The 27308-nt window shown below is 42.9% G+C and overlaps 1 protein-coding gene across 1 annotated transcript; it reads right to left on the reverse strand.

Annotated features, from left to right (window-relative positions):
• Positions 1-1094: 1094 nt before the first annotated feature.
• Positions 1095-26081, reverse strand: LOC149305388 (formimidoyltransferase-cyclodeaminase-like). Its single transcript, XM_089477772.1, has 14 exons — positions 25966-26081; positions 24385-24568; positions 21044-21172; positions 20227-20315; positions 17079-17258; positions 15430-15567; positions 14627-14758; positions 13421-13482; positions 11849-11978; positions 10447-10608; positions 10091-10134; positions 7763-7901; positions 6250-6345; positions 1095-1709 (listed from the first exon to the last, which is right to left on the reverse strand). Exons 1-14 carry the CDS (start codon positions 26017-26019, stop codon positions 1623-1625), a joined length of 1626 nt encoding a protein of 541 aa, XP_089333898.1. The 5' UTR covers positions 26020-26081; the 3' UTR covers positions 1095-1622.
• Between the last annotated feature and the right edge of the window lie 1227 nt (positions 26082-27308).

The following is a 27308-nucleotide window of genomic DNA, read 5'->3' on the forward strand; positions in this document are numbered from 1 at the left end:
TAGAATCTTCCAAGGTGTGAACTGGGGGTATAAATGGGCAGATTCCTGTATCAAATAGCTCACAGGATCTGGAAGACAAGGATGTTTATTCCAACCAGAATCATCCTATTATTTATGACCAGTCTCTTCCTCACCCCCTTTGTTATGTCCAGTACATCCTCTTTGGCAACACCTAAGCTAGCTATGTGAGGTGTCCGCATGCACCTCATGGCGTTCACTTTAGGATCATAGAACAGATTTTATAATTCTGATATCATATGAGGGATGGTGAAGTAAAGCTTGATGTATTGTAACAGCTTCCCATGATTGCTGGATAGCAATTCTCCAAGGCCCCTATCCATGCACATCCAGTCAGAATCCAAGCCAGTACTAAAACGACTACCTGGATTATATTCCATTTCTAGGTGGGAAAGGTACCCAAGCAGAGGAGAAGTGCAGCAGCTCGTAGTCCTTATGGCTGGGCTAATAATTCCTGGGCAAAACCACTCCAGAAAGATATCCAGCCGTGCCAAACCAAGTGTAGGACTCAAACTACAACTGATCTTTCCATGATGCACATCTTGTGGAAAAGCCAAAGCACACACAGTCTTTTGAGATAGCATGAATGTTAGCACTTAAACTTATGCCAGTGGTGGGGAGGCCATTCAGCAACATGTGAATAGAGCTCTGGTGGTATTGTGTATCCAGAAGGGTGAAACAGGTCTACTGTACAAAGTATTCACAGCTGTATACTCGGATAAACACAGTAAAGATTAACTAGAGAGAATAAATGCAGTTGCTATGTAAGATCATGTGAGACAGGGGAAACTGCCCTTCCCTGTTGTCTGTCACTGGAAGAGCACCTGACTTGGGTAGGTTAGCCCATAAGATTTCCTGCTGAGAGGCATATTTGCCTGAGACATTTCAGAGCTTCCATCAATGTTCAGAGACAGTCCTGGACTTACGAACAATCCTCTTAAAGCAGTGAATACAGGCAGGCAAAAACAGCCATTAAGATAACTGGTACAATTCACAAATTCTGTAACCTTGTGGTTTAGAGCTACCACATAACAAGGTAGAAAGGCATAGACATAGTTTTCATAGCCATTATTTCTTAGAAGACAGAATACTTAAAATTACTTATTTCCATTTTAAAATAAGGGATTTCAGATATGCCTGGCATTCAAATTACTCCATCATACATTGAGCTGTATGTATAATTTCCCTCTTACAAGCATGCTGAATTTATCTGAAAGTGTATGAGCCCCAGCTAACCTCTTGGGTTAGATCTTAAATTTTCCATAGAAAGTTGTAAAGCAAACTGGGGTGGGGGAGGCCACACATGCTTCTTTATTCTTGTTACTTCAGTGGTCAGAATAAATGCACGGTGATGATCAAATTCAGAAGTTAATCCCTTAGCACTAACTTGCCAGGGCGGCAGAATTAGCATCTGGTACTCTGCAGTACAGTGAACCCCATATTTGCAAATGAATTCCTACAGTTTTAGAAAAGACAGATAACCAAGGATGCATTGGTCCTGAGCAATACAAATGCACTTTGTGTTATCACCATGCAGCCTGATAATATTACATATCAGGATTGCACATGCTCAGAAAAAAACAGTTGCCATTACAAAGAGTCTTTCACATTGTCCGTTTCTCCAGTTGTTCTAGCACGAATGCTGAACTTTTCTTGGCTTCCTCCAGGAAGTGAGAGAGTTTCTCCTGCACCTGCACAAAAAAGTAAACATCAAAATTTAGCCCCAAACCAGATATTCAGGAGACAACCAAAGGAAAAAGATATGGATAGCATGTTGGGTGGGAGTGCATGAATATTTTGTGCCACAGTACCATGTGTGTTAAATGACATCATACTCATTCCACGTCACATATTTTTATATGTGGCTTTTATCACCCTCATCCAATCTAGCCTCAGTTTCTAAAATGGGTGAGATGTGACACTCAAGAAAGAACCATCCAAAAGCATTCTGCATGTTAGTTTTGATTTTTATTATCTTACTTTTATCTCACTTTTCAAAAAGCAGTATCAGGCATTCAGTGACAGGCAAAAGTGATAAGAAGTCCAGTTTGATGTCATATGACTTCAAATCAACTCCAGTTTATGGTAACCCTATTAGGTTTTTTTCTCAGTAAGATTTGTTCAAAGGAGCTTGGCCATTGCCTTCATCTGAGGCTGAGAGACTGTGACTTGCTCAAGATCATCCAGTGAGTTTCCATGGCCAAGTGGGGATTTCACACCCTGGTCTCATGGAGTCCTAACCCAACACTCAAACCACCACAACACACTGGATTCCAAGAAGTATGATACCCTCATTTGTTTATTTCAGTAAGAAGATAGTTGTTTCACATCAGAATCATAGAATCATAGAATCGTAGCGTTGGAAGAGACCACAAGGGCCATCCAGTCCAACCCCCTGCCAAGCAGGAAATCTCAATCAAAGCATCCCCGACAGATGGCCATCCAGCCTCTGCTTAAAGACCTCCAAGGAAGGAGACTCTATCACCCTCCGAGGGAGTGCATTCCACTGTCGAACAGCCCTTACTCTCAGGAAGTTCCTCCTAATGTTCATCTGGAATCTCTTTTTCTGTAGCTTGCATCCACTGCTCCAGGACCTAGTGTCTGGAGCAGCAGAAAACAAGCTTGCTCCCTCCTCAATATGACATCCTTTCAAATACAGTATTTAAACAGGGCTATCATATCACCTCTTATCCTTTTTTTCTCCAGGCTAAACATCCCCAGCTCCCTAAGGTGTTCCTCATAGGGCATGGTTTCCAGACCCTTCACCGTTTTAGTCACCCTCCTTTGGACACGCTCTAGTTTCTCAGTAAGATTTTGTTTTGTGGGAAGTAATCTGTGACCACACAACTAATCTGTTTAGTGCCAGATAGGGGATACACACACACACACACACACACACACTCATCCCTCCATATTTGCAGCTCTAATATTTGCGGATTTGATCATTCACAAATTTGATTAATATGTTCCCTCCAGGAATCTCTAGATCCTCCTTCAGTGCAACTCTATGGTCAACTTTAACTAAAAGTTGCACTGAAAGACCTAGATATTCCTAGAAAGAAGACTCGACTAGGCATTTGTAGTGCAATTCTATGGTCAATGTTTGGCAAAAGTTGATCACAAAGTTGCACTGGAGGACCTAGAGATTCCTAGAGAGAAGACTCAACTAGGCATTTGTAACTCCTCTGGCACAGTTCTATGGTCAGTGTCTGTCAGATGTTGACCACAAAGTTGCACTGGAGGACCTACAGATTCCTAGAGAGGAATGGTGTTTTTGTTATTTGTGGTTTTTCCATATTCACAGGGATCTTGTGCCCCTAACCCTTGCGAATATGAAGGGATAAGTGTATATCTAGCTCTGTCAAGACAGCCATTCTGGCAAAAATTCTGACTATGAAATAGTCTCATCTCAAAACACCATTAAAATATTGACCCTGCCAGCTAGAATAAAAGGGTAGAGGGTTCTCCTATAGATGGAGGAGGGATATTTCCAGAAGACCTCCACTGCCTTTGTAAATTAGTATGTTTCCAGGCAAGATTTCTATTATGGTATTGTTCTGATGCATGGGAACCATGTCTTGTCTTGAATTCATGTCTTGCTGGGACCTGCTGCTTGATTGCTCCCACTTTCAGCAGAAACAGCTAAATAAAATTTGGGCCATGGTTTATTGCATGGATATGAAAACTGTGGCCCTACAGCCACCTGTGTAACCCATGGTAATTTTTGCAGCCCCTGAACTGCCTGGACAACCCTGCATTGCCTTTTTTTTAAATAGAAAAAGGTGAATTTTCCTCTGTTGGCACAAACCAGGAGGCAATTTACCTTTTAGATAGGTTTCTGGGACCCTGCACATTTTAAATCATATTTAAAGGAAGTGACTACCCTAAAGGGAAGGGGCAGAATACTGGCAACCATAAACTTTGTCTTGGCCGCCAAGAAGAGCAGCACTTTGCAGATCTCTGAGAAGTAGCCGTGACAAGTAGTAGAGATTTTAAGGTGAGAAACCTTATTATCTTCTGGTTGCAAGGCAGTAATAGGTAAGTGCCTGAGTCACCATGGTGAGGCCTCCCATTACTTAGGGCCTGCTCATATCTCTACAGCTCACTTTGCCACATCTAAAGTAAAGCAAGGTGTGGCAACTAAGAGTGAACACCCAGGACAATCTCCCAAGCCAAGATGAGAGGGCGAGAAGAGAGGAGACCTTAATTCCATGAGAGAAATCTCTCCTGTGAGAGAAGAAATACACACCTGATGAAGTGTATTGTCTAAAAGACCATCATTTTTAATTTTTTCCCCAATATACCTTACCTCTTGAACTATTACGTCTCTCATTTTTATTTTTTCTTACTGAGTCATACAAGTACAAGTACAAAAATGAGATAAGGAACACCAGGAAGAAAAAGGAATAAATCAAGAACAAATAAAAGAAGAATTAGTTAATGAAACTAAAATGTTTCATTGCACAATAATTAATTAAGTTACCTATGCATCGCATCTTTGCTAATTATACCTAGATTTAGGAAGAGCTGTAACATCCCTGGAATTTCAGATGTGTTAAATAAAGTTTGTTGCATGGTTCTAATGGGGAAAAAAACAACAAAAAGTATCAGATAATTTAGAAATAATTACCGTATTTTCCGGTGTATAAGACGACCGGGCATATAAGACGACCCCCAACTTTTAGGATAAAAAAATAGAGTTTAGGATATACTCACCATATAACGCTACCCCTATTCCTTGGAAGCTGGCCATGCACGCGCACGCTGGCTTCAAGGGGCCTCCGAAGGCCCCTTAGAAGCTGGCGCTTGGCTGCCAGCTTCCCAGGCCTCCGGAGGCCTGAGAGACTGGTGGCCCCAGAGCGCATGCGCCAGCTTCCCAGGCCTTCGGACGCCTGAGAGGCCAGCGGCCCCAGAGCACACACACTGACTTCAAAGGGGCCTCCGAAGGCCCCTTAGAAGCCAGCGCTTGGCTGCCAGCTTCCCAGGCCTCTGGAGGCCTGAGAGGCCGGCGGCCCCAGAGCGCACGCGCCGGCTTCTAAGGTGCCTCCAAAGGCCCCTTAGAAACCAGCGTTTGGGCTGCCGGCTTCCCAGGCCTCCGGAGGCCTGAGAGGCCGGCGGCCCCAGATACGCGCGCCGGCTTCAAGGGGCCTCTGAAGGCCCCTTAGAAACCAGCACTTGGGCTGCCAGCTTCCCAGGCCTTCGGAGGCCTGAGAGGCCGGCGGCCCCAGAGCGCACGCGCCAGCTTCTAAGGGGCCTCCGAAGGCCCCTTAGAAGCCAGCGCTTGGCTGCCAGCTTCCCAGGCCTCTGGAGGCCTGAGAGGCCGGCGGCCCCAGAGCGCATGCGCCGGCTTCTAAGGTGCCTCCAAAGGCCCCTTAGAAACCAGCGTTTGGGCTGCCGGCTTCCCAGGCCTCCGGAGGCCTGAGAGGCCGGCGGCCCCAGAGCACACGCGCCAGCTTCTAAGGGGCCTCCAGAGGTCTGAGAAGCCGGCGGTCGAACGTGCTCACCTGGCGTACAAGACAACCCCTGACTTTTGACCCAATTTTAGAGGGTCAAAAAGTCGTCTTGTATGCCGGAAAATACGGTAGGATTTAAAAAATAATAATTTGGCATGCCTTTATTAATTCAATGACTGCAGCTGGAAAATAGAGATGTTTGCCATTAGGGGCATTTGGTTTACACACTGTAAACTGCTTAGGGAGTGCTGATTCTCTGATAAGCAGTATAGAAATGTTCCTGTACTTGCTATTGCTATTGTTATGGATTGCCATCTCTGGAAAGCTATTTTAGTTGGATAAATAATGTGGCTTCTAATGTCAAAAGGAATCATCTGAGAAACCATTTGGGAACAGATTATTTCCTTTGTGTAGTAGCCAGCATTAAGCGCCCCACTAGTATCTGACCAGCACAGTGATATGCCTGCTGACAAGGCTTGTATATTCTGAATCGTTGGCTAAACCTGGTATCATATTCTAATGTAAAATATCATAAAGCTGGAAGAAGCCAACTTTCTCATGGCAGGGCCATCCTGCCTTGCCATCATGGAAATACTTAAATGTCACAGTACTCTGCAAGTGGAAAAAGTGGGTAGGCAATCACTCCAAATGGCTTCATTGATTTACTAGTATTCCTCAAATCCAGGTTGGCCTGGATAAGACAAGAAGAAAGACAGGCACTTAAAATGAGAGGAGCATAGCTGGTGCAGTGGTTTGGGGTTTTTTTAGCACTTCTTACCTGTTTCTTAAAGTCTTCATCTGTTATATCTTTCAGGTTGGTGACAACATTGAAATAGGCACCAAACACTCCAGCTTCTAAAGCTTTAGCTGCCACCTGTACACAAAGAATAAGAGGTATATGTTACATGAGTTAAATAAAGCCTCTCAACCAGTAAATCATTTATTTCAAACAACTAGAAACCATCACAACTCAGAAAAAAGATAAGAATATACTAGTCATATAGAGCTATATTTTTGAGTTAATTTAAAATTTGTTTTATTATGCTCTGCTCAATTCAACTCCAGTTAATTTTGTAATTCAGTGATTATTGGTTTGATGTCACTTATTTTTCTCTTCCTTTTTCTTCTCTGTAACCAGAGGCTGCTCTCTACTAGCAGCACACTAAAACCAAGCAATCTTCATGTGTTGTAAGCCTTCTTGACACTGCAAAATGTGATTCTAACATACAATTTAGTAACACCCTCTGGCAGACAACCTGTTTGGGATTTCTATATGTCATTTTTTAGACGGGGTGCAGAGGACTATTCTCTTGCCCTTTCTCTCTTTTGTTTTTTCATGAAAGTAAAAAATGGCATGATTTTGCAACTTTCTGCATGGTTTAATGTTGCGCTAATGCTCATTTAGTCCTCCATCATCTGAAAACAATCCCGCTTTTGCAGGATATTCCCAGATTTCAACCCCGTTTATCGACGAGATTTGGGCACTCCCCTCCCATGTGATTAGGTCCTCTGTCCAAACAATTCCAATGCACGGAGTGTCTTAAACCCCAGGACAAGTTGCTGCTGATCCTTCTTACCAGGGGAAAGGAGAGGGAGGAGGAACTGTTCCAACCATGAGGATCTAGCTGGTCTCATCTCCCAGGAGAAGGAATCGTAGAATCATAGAATCATAGAGTTGGAAAAGACAACAAGGGCCATCCAGTCCAACCCCCTGCCATGCAGGAACTCTCAATCAAAGCATACAGCCTCTGTTTAAAGACTTTCAAGGAGATAGACTCCACCACTCTCCAAGGGAGTGTGTTCCACTATTGAATATCCCTTACTGTCAGGAAGTTCCTCCTAATGTTGAGGTGGAACCTCTTTTCCTGTAGCTTGCATCCATTGTTCCAGGTCCTGTTCTCTGGAGCAGCAGAAAACAAGCTTGCTCCCTCCTCAGTATGACATCCCTTCAAATATTTAAACAGGGCTATCATATCACCTCTTAACCTTCTCTTCTCCAGACTAAACATCCCCAGCAAAAGACAGGTGAACACCATTTGAGAGTGCACCTTAATTTCTGCCCTTCCAGAGCTACACATGCATGTAGGATCTCAGCCTGAGAATTAAACTGGCCTGAGAGATGTATCCAAGGCCACCCACTGAGCTTTGTGTCTCCACCAGGATTTGTAACCCATTTCTCATACCCAATTATATACTATATGCAGTTTAAAAAAAATTACACAGTCCTTTCTCAAAACCTAACAACTGATCCCCTTCCTAACCTGTGCATCCATCAAATATTTACTATATACCTGAATATCTGATTTGCAGGCTACATTTCCATGCTGAGCCATTTCTCTTAAGAAAGGCCACAAGGAATGAACTTTTTCTGCTAGTGAGAAGGGGACGCCAACTGCATTTTTCAGGCCCAGCTGCATGGCTGTTGTGCGCCTGCAGATAGTGAATAAGCAAAGGAGAAATATTACTGGAAGACATAAATAAGGGGAACAAGAGATGTCTGTCATATCAGTATGTTGCAACAATGACAAAAAGGCTTTCAGTCCCTTAAAGTTGACTCTGACTTATGGTGACATTCCTCCTTGGCTTTTCCTGGCAAGGTTTCTCCAGAGGAGGTTTGCCAGTCTTCTTCTAATAGTGCTGAAAGAATATAACTTGCCCAAAGTCATCCACTGGCTTTCCACTGCTGAGCAGGGATCTGAACATGGGATCCAACACTCAAATCCCTATATACTGCTGGCTTTCCAAGAGTAACAGTTTCATTGGAGAAAGCCACAGTAAAATATCAACCTACCAAAAATGTTACCTTGCCCAACAAAAGAAAATATATTCTTTTCCTAATAAAACTTTGGCCTCCTGTCAGGAGTGGGGTGGAATTCATAACCTGAATGAAGAATTTTTATTCATCTAAGGTACCAGTCAGATAAGCTGCACCCATCTTCTACATCCCTTTCCCCTATACAGAGGACTTGACAAGTGCCTCTTTTAGGAAAAAGCATCATTATCATGTTGGCCATAACTGTTCTCTAAAAAGAGAGAAGGTTCAGGTATTGATTGAATGAATTAATAAATAAAGAGCCCTGGTGGCGCAGTGGTTAAATGCCTTACTGCAGCCACTCACTCACAAACCACAAGGTTGTGAGTTCAATCCCATTCCGGGACTCAGGGTCGACTCAGGCTGGCATCCTTCCGAGGTTGCTAAAATGAGTACCCAGGTTACTGGGAGCAATTGGCGTACACATTGTAAACTGCTTAGTGAGTACTTAAGTGCACTGATAAGTGGTATAGATATGTACTTGCTATTGCTATAAATAAATATGTTTAAAAGACACTCCTTCTTCTGGAAAGCTGTTTTTATGAGAGGGGCAGTGAACCACTCAGCATAGATTTTCCAGTAGCTTCCTCAAACAGTAAGTCTCAAAATTCTTTGAAGGAAGGAATCCATTATTGTTAAAATGGTATAAGCCCCCCCCCCAGTGCACTCCATGGGGGGGGGGCAAGTAACCTGAACCAATCCTCCCTCCACTATGATTGGGCCATCCGTGGGCTTGGGCTGGTTGTTTTGGAGGCAGAGAATACATTTTTACATGTCAATGTGGTATGTTTTTCACCTTCTCCAGGAAATACTGGGGGGGGGGGGGTGTAATATATGCTGTGTTTCTCTTATTTGGATGTGTGTCATTGAGAGCCAGTGTGGCTAATGGTTTGAGTGTTGGACTGTGACTCTGGAGACCAGGGTTCAGTTCCCAGATCAGCCATGGAAACTCACTGGGTGACCTTGGGCAAGTCACATTCTCTCAGCCTCAGGGGAAGGCAATGGCAAACTTCCTTTGAACAAATCCTGCCAATAAAACCCCATTATAGGTTCACCTTAGGGTCACCATAAATCAGAAATGATTTGAAGGCACACAACAAACAAAAACACTACAATTACAGTGATAATGTATTCAAATCATAGAATCATAAAGATGAATAAGATCTCAAGGCCCATTTAATCCAATTCTCAGCCATGCAGGAATACACAATCAAAGTACCCCTGACAGATGACCACCCATCTTCTGTTTAAAAACCTCCAAAGAAGGAGACTCCACTACACTCCAAGGGAGTGTGTTCCTCTGTCGAACAGCCCTTACTGACAAGAAGTTCTTCCTAAGGTTGAGGTGGAATCTCTTTTACTGTAGTTTGCATCCATTGCTCTAGTTCCTAGTCTCAGGAGCAACATAAAACAAGCAAAAACATCCATCACAAATGATGGGTAGTAAATTGAGGCAAGGAAGACCATAGGATTAAGTTGGTGGGTGACAAAGGGCCTGGAATGGGGGGCAGGGGGCTGCTGAGGAACACTTGCCTGTTTTGGGACAACTGTGGGGTGAAATCTCAATGACTAACTTCATACTCCTTCTCACAAATTATCTGCAGATGGTTCTGGGTGAGCTGGAAAACAGGCTGACCCTAGAGACTATGGTATAATGAATTGGAAAGGGATCAGCAATGGATGCAGCTCTCCCCTTTCTATGAATGATTGTTGTATATGGGTCTCTGGCTCTCATTCTTGACACAATGTTGTTTGCTGTGTAGACAGATATTTACAAAACAATGCAAAGAAATTTATTGATATGTACCTTTCTTTCTCCTCAGGTGTTGTCTTAGGGAGCTTCATAGCATCCTATGGAAAGAAAAACATGATTAATCATATTCAGTAGTTGTCTGGGCTGTAAGAATCTTTTGTCTGGTGCTTAGCCCTGAACAGAACCACCTCTGTGAATCTGGGTGCAAACCAAAGTTCCTTATTATATTTTCATTCCCCCATGTCCCCAGTACATATCTTGCACATACATACTCACCTCAAAACTTGTTCCAAACCCTAATGTTAACTGCTAAAATTCCTGCCTTTCTGTGCAAGAAAAATCTGAAAGGAAAACTAACAAGAGACAGAAGAAAAAATGCAGCTGTTCAAAGGTTTGTAAATGTTACTCACCATGTAGCCACTGAAAGCTGAAGAGTCAGTGTCCACCATGACTACCAGCTCCTTCATGGCCTGGTGGAATGGTGGTATTAGCTTTCTCATAACAGGGTCCAGTTCTTCAAACTGACGCTTCCCATATGTCATCTGTCCCACCATGCAGCCCAATGCTGCACCCTAGAAGGAGACATAAATGAGAACTCCTCCACTTTTCCTTTACTATTCATGAACTCTTCACAGGGTGCCTGATATAATACAGTGGTGTCACTAATGCAGTGCGGGGGTATGGACCACACTGGGTGACACCTCAGAAGAGGGATGACACCTGCTTGGGTCCTCCTCCTGCTGTGAGGTGTGCTACTGATGTGCCTGCCCCTTCTTCTCTGCTGTCTTGACTCTCTCTGTGAGGAGAAGGCCAAGGCAGTGGAAGAGGAGGAGGGGCAGCACATGTCCCTTCTGTCCCCTCCTGATGCCTCACTTGTTTCGTGGTGCCCCTAGCAGCCCGAGGCAGGCAGCAGCTGGGTGAGTGAAGCAGTAGGAGAGGAAAGAGGGAGGGCAGGGGAGGCTGTCACCATGCAGGATCCCTTTCTGGGTCTGGCAATCTGGCTGCTGGGACAGATGGGTGGGAAGAGCAGGGCAAGCGTGCCCTTACTGGCTTTGCTGTTGGGCTTTCTCCTCAGGAAGAAGCCATGGCAGTGAAGGAGAAAGGGTGAATGCACTCCTTCCATCCTCTTCACTGCCTCATTTGAGCCTCCCAGCAGCCCTGGGCAGAAAGACAGTCATGCAAGCAAATGAGGGAGACAGGGAAGGCTGTCACCACTCTCACCCCAGCAGCCACCCCTTACCAATCCAGCACAATTCCACTAACCCTTCCACCAGCATACACTGAAGATCTGGAGAGCAATATCTGTTCTTTTCTCCAAGCTGTGAAGTTTCAGTTGAATCCTACCCTGCCCCAGCCTCTCTGGACACTAAATGGTTGTGGGAGTATGCTCTGGTGCTACAAAACTTTGTGCAAGGGGAGCATTGCATGAAGAGCCACTGACTAGCTCCTTTTGTAACATCCAAAAAAGGACATACTCTAGTATATATTGATATACACTGACATACACTAGTGTACACCAGGTTACCCCAGGCTATGTCATCAATAGGGTTTTGACCTAATATTTCATAGGTGCAAACTATTCTTGACTTCAATTAATCTCTGGGGATTCAATCAATTCAATTAATCTCTTGAATTATGATTTATGTGTGAAGCCTGGGGAAAAATCCTTTTGGGGAGGCTACAACTCCAGGGATTCCCGAAGTGATGTGAAGACATGCAAGCTAGATCTACAACAGAAGAAAAGAAGGATTTCTACAGCATCCTCTTCAGGAAAGATTCTCCAAGCTCAAGAGCCCCCTAGTGACTATATACCAAAGAAGCCATGGCTGCTGAGACTGATCCTCCTCCAGGAGCCGCTGACCTTGCTCCAACTTTCTGCACAAAAAAGTGGAGAGGCAAAGACACCAGGCTGCTGCTCTCTTTGCTGTCCTGCACCATGTACCTTCAGAAGACACAGAGAGATCATTTCTACATGTATGCATACATGTCCATGATTAAAATGAAGTAAATTCAAGGGGAAGAAATGTTCAGACATCCATCTAACTTAGGTGTATGGTGATAGCTTACTTGAAGTGTGAAACAAATCAAGGTAGCAACTGAAATATAACTATAACACTGCACAATTTGCTGACTAGATGTTATTTTCTGTCATTCTAGGATGTGGGCCAGCCTTCATCAAGCAAGCAAAAAAAAAAAAAGAGGAGGGGGAGAAAGAGTTCTCTAGAGCATCTGCTGCCAAGTGAAAGTGAGTACACTCGCCTCTTTGTATCCACAGGTGTTCTGTTCCAGACCATCCCACAGATGCCAAAAATTGCAGGATCTCAAGTCCCACTGTTATTTATGATAGGTGCGCCATGTGTGCAACCACACTGGTGCTGCCCCATATACACACTGCCATTTGAGAGAATGGGGCAGGGCCATCTGCAGATGCTCCAATCCACAGATATCTAAAACATGTGAGACGCTCAATATCTTGACAATCCCCTCCTCCAAAACATATCCTAGGGGACATATGTATCACACACTCTATTGATATGGCCTGTGAACAGACCTATAACAAAGAATAACACCCTTTAGTGAGAAAGGGATGTGAAAGTGGACAGCTGAAGGAAAGCAAACACCCCATCACTTGTTTTCTTTCAGACTACCAAAAATTTCCATAGTGCCAAAGCCTGAAACAGAACTTGGACAAATTACTCTTTTGGAGTCCAACTCCCAGAATCCCAGGCTCTGGCCTGAAGTCATTCCAGTCAGAGAAGGACTGTACAGCTGTTCTTGCAGGCCTTTTCCCCAACCAAAAATCTTAGCTGTTTTCCATGAATACAGCAGCTTCTCTGTCAAAACATCTGGATAGCTACAGCTTGAGGGCCACTACATTAGGTCATTAGCTTCCAGCAGTTCACAAATACCCCTAAGAAGCAAGGTCACCTTCACATGAATTGAACTGAGAAGGGATATTGTAATGCTGATGCTGGAAAAGGGTTTGCCCTAGTGGTGTGGACAAATGTTGAGGCTGAAGCCAAGAAGCGAGGGGGCTCAAATTAGTATCATCAATATCTGCCATCAATTGGAAACTATCCTGGGTGTCAAGGGAAACAATTCTCCTTATTAGAAATGTGACCTAGATGAATTGCATATTTTCTCAAGTGTCTACAAGTACCTTCTAGGATATCACATTCCACTTTCTGAATAAAGACAGTAGCTTGCTGCTTCTATTGATTACTCTTCCCTAAATTATGTCAGCATTTCCCCTATCATTATTTATAGTGGAAACATATGGAGGTGCTTCAGAGTGAAGGAGTGGATCTCTACAAGTCAGCTGATAGCCAACTCAGATTGACCCTCCAAAACCATTTTTAAAAGGCAAGACAAGAGCAGACATACTCAATTATGCGCTCCTTTGGATTGAATGGAGACAAAGAGTCCAATCCCAATCGGTTGATTACCTGAAGACAAAAAATATAAATTCATAGAATTCATTAAACAGATGCTGAAAAATAATGTAAGTGATGATCCTTTACTATGTGAACAGACCAATAACAGCATAGGCACTGTAGTATGGTCCCCTGTATGTTACTAACCTCAAGCTTCTCAAATATATACATTTTTAAAAATGAAATAATATATTCCTGTAGCCAATTGTGCCATGAAGATCCGAGTGGGGTGTTTTTGATTTTGTTTTGTTTTTTGGCTGGTTGCAGTGAATTTTAGCACTACTCAGAAACTACACTTCATGCTTATTTCCTATTTGAGGTGTAATTAAACATATTTTTTGTGGTTTTATTGGGCTATGAGGCCATGCTCTACAAGAGTTTATTCCTGATGTTTCGCCAGCAGCTATGGCTGGCATCTTCAGAGAATGCTGGCATGGAAGAGAGTGGGGTATATATACTATTTGGTTGAGAGGAAGCGATTTGCATGTTGATCTGTGTATTGTTCTGTTGTTGAATGGTAAGACCAGGACATTATGGGATGTGCTCAGAATGAGAGCTAGTTAAGAAATGTTTTGTGTTCTGAAAACTGAAGGAAAAACATCATGAGAAGTTAAATGAAGCATACAATCTTGAATACCTGGGACAGAGAGAAAGTAGCCATGTTAGCATGTTGCAACTAAAACAAAGGACGCATTACGTTTTAACCTGGCAGCAGCCTAATGGGCTGCAGCTGGGATACGGCATGGAGGTGGGGATTATCACATTTAAGTTGCCGCTGAGTCGCTGAGTGCCAGCATCCTGTGTCCCAGCTGTGCTCAGCCAGCCCCTTTTTGAAAACGAAAGCTCCCGGAGTTTTAAAACAGTCCGGCTGGGTACAGCTGGGACATGGGATGCTGGCACTCAGTGATTTGATGGCAACGTACAATGCAATAATCTCCGCCTCCATGCCACATTAAAAGGTAATGTGATAATGTCCAAAACCACTCTTATGCCACATTAAAGCCTACCAAGTTTTATTTGACAGAAGCATTTGTGGATAGCATTTGATCTGTGACCTGTGATTTGATGGCATGGATTACTTGCATGGGATATTTCACATATTCTAGTTATTTCAGATTCCCAGAAACTGAATTACTAGCAAATGTTAAAAAGTTACCAGTCTGATTTTATGATCTTCTTCAAGAATGAAGAGATTGTCTTTCTTAATATAAAATTCTGCAGCGTCCAACATGGCTTTTTTAGGGATCAGACCCACTAGCTGAGATCCCACCACAGGCAGATTGAGTTCCTAGAAGGAAGAATGGAAATGTCATAACAGTGAAGGTATAGCAAAGCATTCATCTGGGCTCTAGGAGCCCTCACTGGGGCTGATTCCACTCCTAACAAGCCCATCCAAGCCGCTTTGGGGATTTAAAAAAATAAACCACAACAAATAAGTCCCTAGAAGAAGTGGGATAAAGTGGGCACCTGTAGCTTTAATCCCAAATCTATTTTCTATCCACAGACCTACACTGCTGCACAGGCTGGCAAAAATGTCTCATGACAATCAGCTAACTTAATTTCTGCAGCTTCTCAGAATTCACAGATGTTCACACACATTATCAGAATGTGTAATTCTCCACATTCACAGACATTATCAGGCTCCTGGTTGCTTGTACAGCTGTCTTTCCTCATGCTGACCTGCAGCCTCTGGTGCATGACACACAGAGGAAGAAGGGATGGTGGCCTTCCTAATGCTGCTCAGACAATCAGGCAACTTTCCTGCTATTTTCAAAGAGAGCTGGACTTAATTGTTCTGTGGTTATAAAGTCCCTAGAACAACTATATAAAAATAAATCAAAAGTAGATTTAAAGACCTGCCTTCAGAATTTTAGCTCTCACTCACACCAGCAAGTAAAAAATGTAGCCACACATAGATTAACAACACCAGCTGTAACCAAGTGCTGTTCTGCAACTCACCTTGGCATCACTGCAGACCTCCTCATAGACCACATGAAGGGAAGTGGTTTCAAAGTCCAACAGATTGGTAGAGACTTGAGCAATATTTTCTTCATCCAAGTACCAGCCCATGCCTTGCACCTGCTTCAATCGCCCAGGCTGCAAATAACAATGAGATGCAACTGCTTCAGCCGTGCACACCTTCAGCTAAGAGTACCAACAAGTGGAACAAATAGGGAGACATATCCTGTCTTCACCCCAGCCACAAAACAGTCAAATGAGAATGGGAAGATCCTGCAATGCTCCCAAAATATTTTAATTACACTGAGCTTCTTCCACATCTGCCCCCAAATGTCAATTAGTGCAACAAAACTTAATGGATTCTGTGGCTCCTTAAAAATATAATTATTGTGGTATATGCACTCATGGGTTATCCTCTTCAACAGGCTAATAAAAGAGTTTTAAAAAACAAACCTGAAAGACTATGAAAGATAAGTTGTTGCATTATTTCTGTGACATCTCTATGCAGAGATAAAATGGTTACAGCAAAGAAACATGGCTGTAGTACTGAGATGTTTCTGTTGTGGCACGCAGATATAAAGACAAGAAGGTCCATAGTGAAACTAGTCTAAAATGTGAAGAGGAGAGGGGGGAAGAGACCATACCCACCTGTCCACACAACATTTATCATGGAGTCTATTTGTACCACTAGGCACCTGTAGAATATTACCCCTTGGGCTGGTGTCTTGGACATATAGGTAATAACAAAAACCCTCCAACAAAGCTGAAAAGAGCCAAAACTCTCAATACTATCTTCTTGGTCTGAGCAGGGATGTAGCTAGGATTTTAGGAAGGGGGGCGGGGGTCCAGACTAAGTGCCACCATTATAATGGGGCTTGAGTGCGGCAGCGCAGCAGCACACACCATTCATTTTTCTAATGGAAGGGGGGGGGGGGTCCAGACCCCAAGACCCCCCCCCCCCCTTGGCTACGTCCCTGGTCTGAGGTTTTAGTCCTTCTGTAACAAACCCTAAGGGAGATTCAGAACCTTGATATGCTATAGTAAAAAAAAAAATTAAAGTTCTTGCAGCCTAGGCATGGCATGAAGGTGAACATTTTGCCTGCCACCTGAAGGTTACTAGTAAGACATAAATTCCATGTAGTGTAATAAAGTAACCTTAACAATCTTCTTTTAAAAAGAGATTATCCTTCTTTTCTTGCCCTTTTCTGCATTTTAGAGAAGATATTGGCAGAAGGTGGACTGCAGTTGCAGTCAACCCTTAAAGCCCATATTACATTAGCAAGAATTTCTGATATCCAGTTGTTTAACAATGGAAATAACAAGACTACTTTCAATCTCAGTAAATTATATAGGCAAAATGAAGAAAAAATACGGGGCAGGAAGTAACGAGGAATGTATTATTTATGGAAAGACTGGGAATTAAGTTCAATTTTGGTTGAAAGAAGACATTCCTGGGTTTTAAAAATCTTATTTTAAAATTGATCTTTTTGGCACCTGATTTCACTTGACGGACTCTCAGTCAAACCAAATTCCAAAGTAGATCCTACAAGACCAGGCCTGCCCTCCTTTGTTTCAGAGGATTTCAGTGGGCAGTGGGGAGTGGGGCAAGGGAGAGACACAAGTTAGTTTTTCCCTGGGTACTGGAATACCTGGTCTTTGCCACGGCCCTGCTCTCGAATGTTCAGGGCAATCCGGTGTGCCAGTTCCTTTGTGCACAGCAAATTGATGTTATACGCTATGAGGAATTTCCGTGCACCTGTCACTGTTGCGCCCCACCTTGGAACAAAGGTTGCAGGGCCAAAATCAGGATACCATTCCACTTTGTGGAGCTTGAAGATAACAGAGAAGGAAAAAAGGACAACAGTTTTATTCTGTTGATATGAAGAACATTACACCCGTGTTAAATAATGCCAGAGCTAAGAAGCTGGCTTGTAATAATATTTAACACTGCACAGACACAAGAACTTTCAAAGGAATCATTCTGTGTGAATAATGATATTAAACCTCTTTCAAGCTTCTGCTTGACATTATGGACAGAAGGTGCTATTCCCCTTGCTTTTCACACTGAAGCCCTGCCCTCTTTTTAACATCCCCATCCAAGGGGGGGTGCACTTTTTGAAAAAGTATACAGAGAAGGAAAGTTCATCCAGATCAGGTCCCCACATCTCTGTAATAAACTAAAGCGGGTGGAAGTTACACTGTTTGTTTAATTATTGCAATCTTTGCTTATTACCTGAAAGAGGTTAAGACTACAGGAGAGACCTAAAGAAAGAACAGAAAGTGGTAGGATACTAAAGAAAATGGAGAAACCAAGTGAACATCCTTCACCTTTTTCTTTCTGTTGGCTTAGTAAAAGCAGCTGCTGCAGAAACTGGGTGTCTTGAGCACCCATCTTGCCATGTTATTTTATCAAATGTATTTTCCTTTAATTTTAATAAAATGTTTTAACTAAATTTGGGGTGGAATTTGTATTCTGTGGAGAACACTGCTTAAGATATTGGGTCACTTCTCTCTTTCTTTTTCTTTCTTTGAGGAAGAGGAAGTAGCATTTGGGAAACACTGTACAGAGAAAATCACCTAGAATATGACTTTCTAAATTCTAAAAGGTATAATCCATAGACTGGTGGCAGGGATCTGATCTAAGAGGAGCTGGGAATTGTACTATGGAGGAAAGGTGAACTTAACTCCCAGAAAGAAGGGATGCAGATTAAAGGACAACCATTATGTGCAGTCAGCTTGCTGGCTTGGAAATCAGCCTTGGCAATTGCTTTCTTCCAAGTAGGAAAGAAAAGAATTTGTGGCTTCTTGCTCTGCTTTTAGCATGTAATAAAAACAGATCATTTTCACACAAGGTTTTTATAATGGAATGGAGGTGGGTTAAAAATGGCTTACAAATGAAATGAAATAAATAAATTGCTGCTATTTTGTCTTCTTCAGGTATAATCGAGGGACTTTATCACACATGGGGGCGGAATTGCAGCTCAGATCCGCAGTCACTCCTGTTCTAGCAATGCAAAGGGTGATGTTTTTCCACACCAGATCCAAGTCACTCCTCTCTAGCAATTCAGATTGAAGTTAAAATTCCACACCTGGTTGCCTTTCTGTTGCCCTTTCGGAGTGAGGGAGAAGAGAAGTCAGTTTGATTCCAAGCAAGTCACATGATGCGGACTCAAGCAAAGGGGAGTGAGTGCACATTGTATTACCACACCAGAGCATACTGTGAGGGGTCAACGATTCGAATTTGCCCCCTTGCACATGCTCAGTGGGGCTCTGGATGCTGCCCTCCTTCCCTGCCCCCTCCTTAGCTGTCATCCTTCATCGGGGTCTAGGAGAAGGCAGGGGATGATGGGATAGCTCGCTGGGGGTTGCTGGGGCCAGGATCAGGATGCAGGAGCAGTCAGGAGATGATGGGATAGATGGCTGGGGGTTGCTGGGGCCAGGATCAGGATGCAGGAGCAGTCAGGGGATGATGGGATAGGTGGCTGGGGGTTGCTGGGGCCAGGATCAGGATGCAGGAGCAGTCAGGGGATGATGGGATAGGTCGCTGGGGGTCCCTGGGGCCAGGATCAGGATGCAGGAGCAGCAGGGATGATGGGCTAGGTGGCAGAGGGGGCGAGATGGGGATGCAGGAGCAGTCAGGGGATGATGGGTTAGGTGTGAGGGTGAAGGAGAGGAGCAGATGGGGGTCTAGGAGAAGGCAGGGGATGATGGGATTGGTGGCAGGCTGAAGGAGGAGAGCAGATTGGGGTCTAGGAGGACGCAGGGGTCACAGGGGATGATGGGATCGGCTGGTTGGCAGAGAGGAGGAGATGGCATGAAGGAGGAGGAGGGGGATGACGGAGCAGGACGCAGGGGCCAAGGGGGTGGCATCGGAGTGCTTTTCCACACCAGAACAAATCACAGTGCAGTCGAAGGCAGCCAGGAAGCGAATTCTCTGAAGCCACTTTTTCCCCATTTTAACCAAAATGAGGGGTGACTTCAGAAACGCTGCTGAAGCAATTCGCAAGGGGCTCCCATAGAAATCTATGGTGTCTGATAAAACAGTCCCTTTATGAGGTGAAACCACATTGTTGGAAGTGCAATCACTTTGGAAGTGAGCTGGAACTGAGCCACAACACCACGCAAAAGCTCTGTGTGATATACTCCCTAGTTTTCTTTTTTGCCACCAAAATAATCCATTTGTCAGCCAAAATCACAGTATTAATCTGTGTGGATATAAAAAAAACTGGTGTGGTAGAGCTCTTTCACAAAAATTCCAGTTTAGGCATCAGGTGAATGTGATTGGGATGTGTAGCAGGCAGGATTACCCAATATTTGCCCCTGCCCCCCATTATAACTTTGTTTCTGGTAGGGGAGGTAGAAGGACTTGCTACATTGTGGATGAAGCTCTCATTGAAGGTGTATAAAGTGCAATCAGAGGTAGTCAAGATGGTGAAAGTTATTAATGAGGAAAAACAGATAAATTAAGAGAGGCTTCAATAGTTTCCTTTTGCCTGAGTCTGCTGGAAAGGGCATGGTTCTGACGTCTCCTCTCTACCTTACTGAGTTAATTGAAAACAAACCACTTTTGCAATTAGAATTTAATTTGCAGCAATGGAAGCAATCTGAAGACAAAAGAGGGGGAATAGGAGGAAAGATAAACTGGGGCATTTTAAAAGCATTTTGAGATTAATGGGACTGTCCCTGGCAAATCTGGATCACTGAAGGATATGCTTCTGAGTATGTCTTGCTACCCAAGCTATAGCACTATTTCTAAAACCAGCAGAACTACAATTGCTAACAATATTAAAGTCTTACTTTCTCAGGTAGGGCCTCATACTCTCCTGCTCGGATGGCTGGCAATGATCTCCGACTCTCCTTCACAGCTGCTTCACCATAGAGATACACTGCAAAGAAAGGGCAGCTTTACAGAGAAGAAGCAAAAGACCCAGTGTTCTTTGGCAGCAAACTACAGAAATTAATTGGGAGATTTTAATGTAGACGTTGAACAGCACTGGAGATAGAATAGCTCTTTTCTTTTTCTTTTTCGTTTTTTGAGGATCAGCTGTCCTCAAGCATCACCATCTGGAACCTGCCTGAGAGGTCGGTCCAGAACCACTGCAACACAGAGCTTCCCATTTGCAACCCACTCAAGCATTCCAGAATGATAGTATGGATGACGGTATCGAACACTGCTGTGAACACACTGTCAATGCACAGGCAAAAATCATACACTAAGGTGACCATAACAGCTTGAACTTTGTATCCTGCTCTGAAAGTAATTAAAATTTATCTAAATTTATCTAAATTTTAATTATATTCTGAAATACATTGTACTTTTATTTGCTTTAAAAAAATTTCCCCCATGGTTTCAACATTTCTGGAAATTTTACATCTTTATGTAAAGGGGTGGGGGCAGATATAATAGAGCTTGGAGCCAGTGAGCACAATCCCACAAGGAATTTGTGGTTACCAGATGTCCAAAAAGATACCAAAAACAAAGTGTCATGCAAACCAGAGAAGAAGGAAGAAGTGACTAAGATATTTTGAAGAGAAATTTCACTGGATGGCATTAGATGGCCAATTGCTAGCTTTCTGACTCAAGGTTCTTCCTCTTTGTCAATGGCCAACTTACCTGGCACACACAATTCATCTGCTAGACGTTTTCCAAAGAGATTGGCACAGCAAATACATTCTTCCATAGTGACATTCATCACTGGGACAAACGGGCAGACATCCAGAGCTCCCATCCGGGGGTGCTCACCTAGGGCAGGAAAACATGGCTTCTGAAATGGGCAGTAAAATCAGAAGGGGAGGGAAATCAAACGAGCAATTGCAGAAAAGAAAAGCTAAAACATAGAGAAAACTGAATTTCCACATGTGTTTAATAAATAATATCTGAAGACTAAGCTAACATCCAGGGTCAGTGCAACTGACCTTCAGCAAATAATGGCTGGTTAAGCTAAATAGATTTGTTTTGGAAGGCAAAAAATGACACACCACAAATGCAAGACTAAAGTCAAGGATACATTTCATACATGGTGGTATCTGGTATTTTAGGAACATTTATTTTGGGGAGTATAGGAGACACAGCTCACTCAGAAGTGCCTTGGGGCTACAGCTGCATTTGTGTCTTCATATATCTGACACATCAGCATACAATATGCAGTGGGGAATGGCAAGTTCTAACTTTTAGAAGAAAAAATGTATATGGATATGAAGATCTACATGTCTAGGGCTGCCATAATTGTCCACTTTTACCAGGGACAAAATGTAGGACAAATTCAAGACCAAACTGTAGGGCAACTGCAGGACAAAACTCAGCTCAAAATGTAGGGCATTTAAGGTCCACCATTTTTCTTCAATGTCCTACATTTTGGGCTGAGTTTTGTCCTGCAGTTGTCCTACAGTTTGGTCTTGAATTTGTTCCACATTTTGTCCCTGGTAAAAGTGGACAATTATGGCAACCCTATAACATGTCCCAGTCAGTTTTTGATCCACTGAGAATAACAACAGCAGGTACCAACCATGCTCATAATCCCTGAGTATTCAGCAAACTGGCCTCCAATTGCATACTGATTGCTGTAGGGAGTCTTTTGAAAATACAACTAGCCCCCACCTGTTCTGCTCATAGATCTCCAGGCCCACATAACAGGAGTGAGTAGCACATGAGGCTGGCCTATATAAAGCTTGCCTCACAACTCCCTGGAAGCTCTCTCATAAAAGTTCCAAGTTTCCATGAGCACAGAATTCTTGTGAGAGGACCTCCCTCTTAATATAAGCCAGCCTTACCTGCACCAGCCAGTCTTCCTCTGGGCTGGCAATAAAGAGGACCATCCTATAATGCTGTTTTTAAAAATCTGGCAACCTTAGCTGGCAAGGCTGAACCCACTCTTGGTGGCCATGGCTGGCATAGAAAGTTACATATCTCCCTTTTCTCATAATTGTTTCCTTACAAAACTGCTTTACAATTTATTTATTTTCAAAAAAGGTATTCCAGGAATCTTTAGTCCTACACATGTGTATATATCATAGAGTCTTGTCCCAAATGCCCATGTAATGATTAAAAATAAGGCCAGGTGAAAGTGCAATGCACATTCATACCTGTTGCCATTAATAAGGAGCAAATTAGACAAGGGTGTATTGAGTACTGGACTTTCATATTCCTGGTTTCAACTTATCCTTCATCCACAAATTCACTGGATACTACTGTTTCCCATCTTCACACTTGCAATATGTATACAGTGGTGCCTCGGGTTACGAAATTAATTCGTTCCGCTGTCAATTTCGTAACCCGAAAGGCTTTCGCAAGCCGAATTCCCATAGGCGCTAATGGGGAAAAGCCGCGATTTGGTGTGAAATCGCGCCGAAAAGCACCAAAAGTTTTTTCGTAACCCGAAAAAACTTTCGTAACCCGGAACAATGTTTTCCAATGGGATTTTTTCGTATCCCGAAAATTTCGTAACCTGGGTATTTCGTATCCCGAGGTACCACTGTATTGTGCATTTTAGTTGGCCAATAATGGTATCATTGTTTTTTGGATTGTTGATGTTATTGGATTGACTTTATAGAAAACATGGTATGGAGGTTGTGTACTTCTAAAATGTTTATGTCGCTACCAGTTTCCAAATTCCAGGAAAATTGGAAGACACATACAAATGCCCTCTCCCTTCAATTGTCAGACTAGCAAATTAGGCTTATATTATCCTTACATCAATTCCATGAGATTTTCTGGACTGGAGAGCCATGCAGTGTTCATGACTGAGGAGATTATCACACAGAGACAGGATAAGAACAGGATCACTCCTCTGTCCTTATTGTGAGACTTTGAAAATACTCTGACCAAAAATCCACAACAAACTTCAGGTAATACAGAAAATTTATTGAAGAACTTGGGAGTAAGTATTCTTGCCACGTCTTTGTCGAAACTGAGGGTTCCAAATAGAGTCAGAACCTTAAAATTCCCCAAACCCCTCCCTTTGAGTTGGTACCCTACTCTTCTGCCTTTGATGTAGAATCCCTCCCTTTGATCTGTAGGAGGAAAGGAAGGGGGGTTTGATCGTTTGGTTCCTGGCTCTTCTACCAAGTAGAGATCTAAGGCTGTATACAGGTTTGGTTTCAGATTCCCAACAACCCCTTATAAACTGCCTAACTGCCATGCCCTACGTGACCATCCGGCTTAGTCCCCATGGCGGCATCCCCCCCTATTCTCACTGTCTGTCTGTCTGTCTGTCTGTCTGTCTGTCTGTCTGTCTGTCTATCTATCTGTCTATCTACCTGTCTATCTATCTATCTATCTACTTGGCAGAATACACCCTGAATGCTTGACTGAGGGTGGATTCTGACACTTATCGCATCTTTGACTGTGAGCCCACAAAAGGCTTTCAGATCGCAGCACTGTCATCACATCATTGAAACAGCATTGCATTAATGTGAACCCCTGTTAATACAAAACAGCAGGCAATACTGCTTCAATGATGGGATGATGATGGGACAATGACGGGGTCTGTGCAATGTCATTTGAAAATCTCACACGATCATGGTCAGTTGCGCTTTCTGGACAGGATAATATCTGGATAAGTGTGACATCGTATGAAAATCTTCTCGCGATTGTGCTATGAGCACAAGAAAAAGACGGAACAAGGATGTCTTGTCCCCCATCCGATAATCTCCTGAGTCTCTGCAGAGACATACACCAAGGTTGCATATATGCAACACAGCAGCATAAGGCTGGGAATGGTCCAGAGAATTGCCAGGTAGAGAAGTGGGCTACAGTGCTGGAGGATCCTAAAATGCAAAGGAACAGAGACCCAGGTCACAGGACGTTACAAAAGTATTTTGACTCTCACTAATTTTGTACCACATCAGTGGCCAAATGGATGGTTCAGTAAGTTGAAAGGCTGTACAACATGGCATAAAGGACCTTATTTGCTTCTTCTGTTCTCTAAAAGTTTCCTCTCATCATATTGCAATTACCTTTATGTCTTGCCATGTCAATGAGTTGAAAAGCTGTTCTGGCAGCATTCAGTGCACCCTCAATGATGTCTTGAGGACTCCCCACAAAGGTATAAACTGTCCGATTGGTGGAAGGACCTGCATCCATATCCAGAAGTATGCAACCTTCGGTCTGAGAGATTGCCTTGGCAATCTCATCTATCACCTGTACAAAGCACAGCCTGTTAGTCTGTCTGAAACAGTGCAACCTCAGTATTAAAGAGATGCAAAACCATTTTGTTAAACTGGAAAGCTACGTCTTATGATCTGGTAAAAGGATCATGCTTAATATTCAAGCTTGGTTCAGTCTATCATGCCAACACAGGAGAAACCTTCCCCTTTATGGCTTCAAATTGTTTAGGGAGCATGCAGTGAGTAAAGAGCATAGTCCAAATATGAGTATATTATTTGAATAACCAAATTGCTGTTGAAGTATTATTATTATTATTATTATTATTATTATTATTATTATAGATAAAACTCACAAAATACAAAAGTTAAAAAGTGATTAAAATATTAAAAGTAATCCTGAGAGTTGCAGTTTAATTAGGGGCCTTTAGCATCCTTAGCAAAGAGAGCTCTTCTGGGTCCCGTAACCAAACTACCAATCCCAGGATACCATAGGATGCAGCCATGGAATCATAATGTTATACTTTTATAGAGCAAAAGATCCCTTGGTTAGGGGAAGGGGAACATCTAATCCATGGGCCAAAATCTGACCAAAAGAGGTTTCCAAGGAAGCACCACACCCTGCAAGAAGCCCCAGTATTTGGCTGATAGTAAGGGTTTCCTTTCCAAAGTAACTGCTCTGGTGCCCACTTAGACTTTCATTTGGCCTGGATTCCAAGCTTTCATTTTAAAACAAAGTACACCTCTAGCTCTTGTAGAAGCTGAGATATAGGGGGAAATATGGACACACTCTTCTTCTAAAAATGTTCTGCAAGAAATAAGTCTGTCCTGGAATTTTAGACATGAAGGGACAGAGACAGCAAAGAATGTGAGCCATGGAGGGCAAGAAGCAAGTGGGGGTACACATCGAGAGCACAAAATGAGGTGTGGGGGCTAGAGCACAAGAAGCAAGGGAGGGACACACCATTTGGGTTCAAGGGAGGGCAAGGGAAGGAGCAGAAGAGAACGGAGTGTGAGCAGTGAAAGCAGTGAAATGCAAGAAGGATGGGAGGGTTGCACCACACACATGCAAGGTGAGACAAGGGAAGGAGCAAGAGAGATGAAAAGAATGAGCAGTGCGAATGGTGGAGACAAAGAAGCAAGAGAAGTAATATTTCGTCATCCATTTTCTATTAACTGAACTGGTGGTATTCAGCAGATTACATGCAGAGATTATTAACTCATAGTAAATTTAATATTGCCTGTGTTTAAGGTATATAAATATAAGCAAAACTCTTTTCTGTACATCTGTGAAACATTTCCAAAATTATGCTCTTATTTACAGATGAGTCTCACTTCCAACCAGAAGGTACATAAGGCTGGCAAATGATAGGCCAATGTTCTTTAGTGCCACACACTGGATCTCTTTATACAGAAAAGCAATTCAGAACTTACCTCTTTGTTGTTGCCTTCAGAAAAATTGGGGACACACTCCACTAATTTTGACATTGTTCTATCTGGGATACTGTCTTCACCCCGTTAGACTAGTGTAATCCTAGATGTTTTCCCCCTCTGTCCTACTCACTGAAAACAGTAAGCTGGAAAATGTAAGGAGATCAGAGTTACATAGCCAGTGACCTTTTTCGATTGCCAGGGTTTCTCATTAACTACCCCAAACTTTCTTTACCAGATTGACACTTTGTACTGTCTGTTTTCTTTGCTTTTAGATGCTTGGCCTGGCTCTATTCATGACTTACATTCAACTGCAACACTGAAAAATGGGATGTTAGTGTACAAAATATTTGAAAACATCTCACAATGAGAAACCACATGCTCAATGCATGAAAATTAATGTGAATTTCCCATTTGTTTGTCTGACAAAGTGAACTTTCTTCCATGAAAGCTTACATCCCAATTATTAAAAAAAAGCACACACTTAGGAGTTTATCATACGGGACGAATCCTGTGCAGAAACTAGATTTTAAGTGAAAACAACCCACTTTTGCAGGTTGTTTTTCACATGACGTTCAGGGTTAACCCAAACAGAAAGTTGAAAAATCCTCAAATGTGGGTTGTTTTTCAGACAACGTTTATGTGAATTACTGTAATGGGAAAATAACCCGAAATGAAAGCTGACAAAACCTGTTCCTTTTTACTTTCTGGAAATTCCAAAAGTAGAAAGGAGTGGTTTTTGTCAGCTTTTGGTTCAGGTTATTTTCACGTTATTTCTCTTTTTTCCAATGCATCTGAAAAACAACCTGCATTTATGGATGTGTAGCGGATTTTAAAATTCAATTTCTGCAAGAGATTCGCCTCTGTGTACCGCCATGTGATAAGGTCCATAGACATATGGCTACATGTCTTAAAGATGTACTGTATTCAGGGAAGTATGCATGTCATATCACAAGACTCAAAAAGGACCTTATATTCCTATAGTGCAGGTAGTAAATCTTTCTTGGGTCAAGTGCTAAATTGTCCCTTGGCTGAGATGTTACAAACTGCAAGTCAGTAAAGAACCTAGTGCTCTAAGGGGCAATCTAGGCAGGTGTCACTTTCCACTCTACATTTCTCTTGTATCCAAAATGTCATTTTCTTCTCATTCATTGGCACTTCAAGTCCCTTACAGTGTCCAAGTGGAGGAATTATTGATGTTCATACAGTCATGTGAACCCCTATCCACACTTGCCAATGGGCAGTACTTTTCCTCCACCCCACCAAACTCTACCCCAACCTGTGTGCTCTGCTGATTTTGGGGATAGCATCTACATTTTCCTGTCATTGAGAAAACATGGGATGAC

Source organism: Sceloporus occidentalis, unplaced genomic scaffold (genome assembly GCF_023333645.1).
Source record: "Sceloporus occidentalis isolate IW3139 unplaced genomic scaffold, rSceOcc1.0.p SCAF_12, whole genome shotgun sequence".
In the NCBI taxonomy this organism is placed as follows: Eukaryota; Metazoa; Chordata; class Lepidosauria; order Squamata; family Phrynosomatidae; genus Sceloporus; species Sceloporus occidentalis.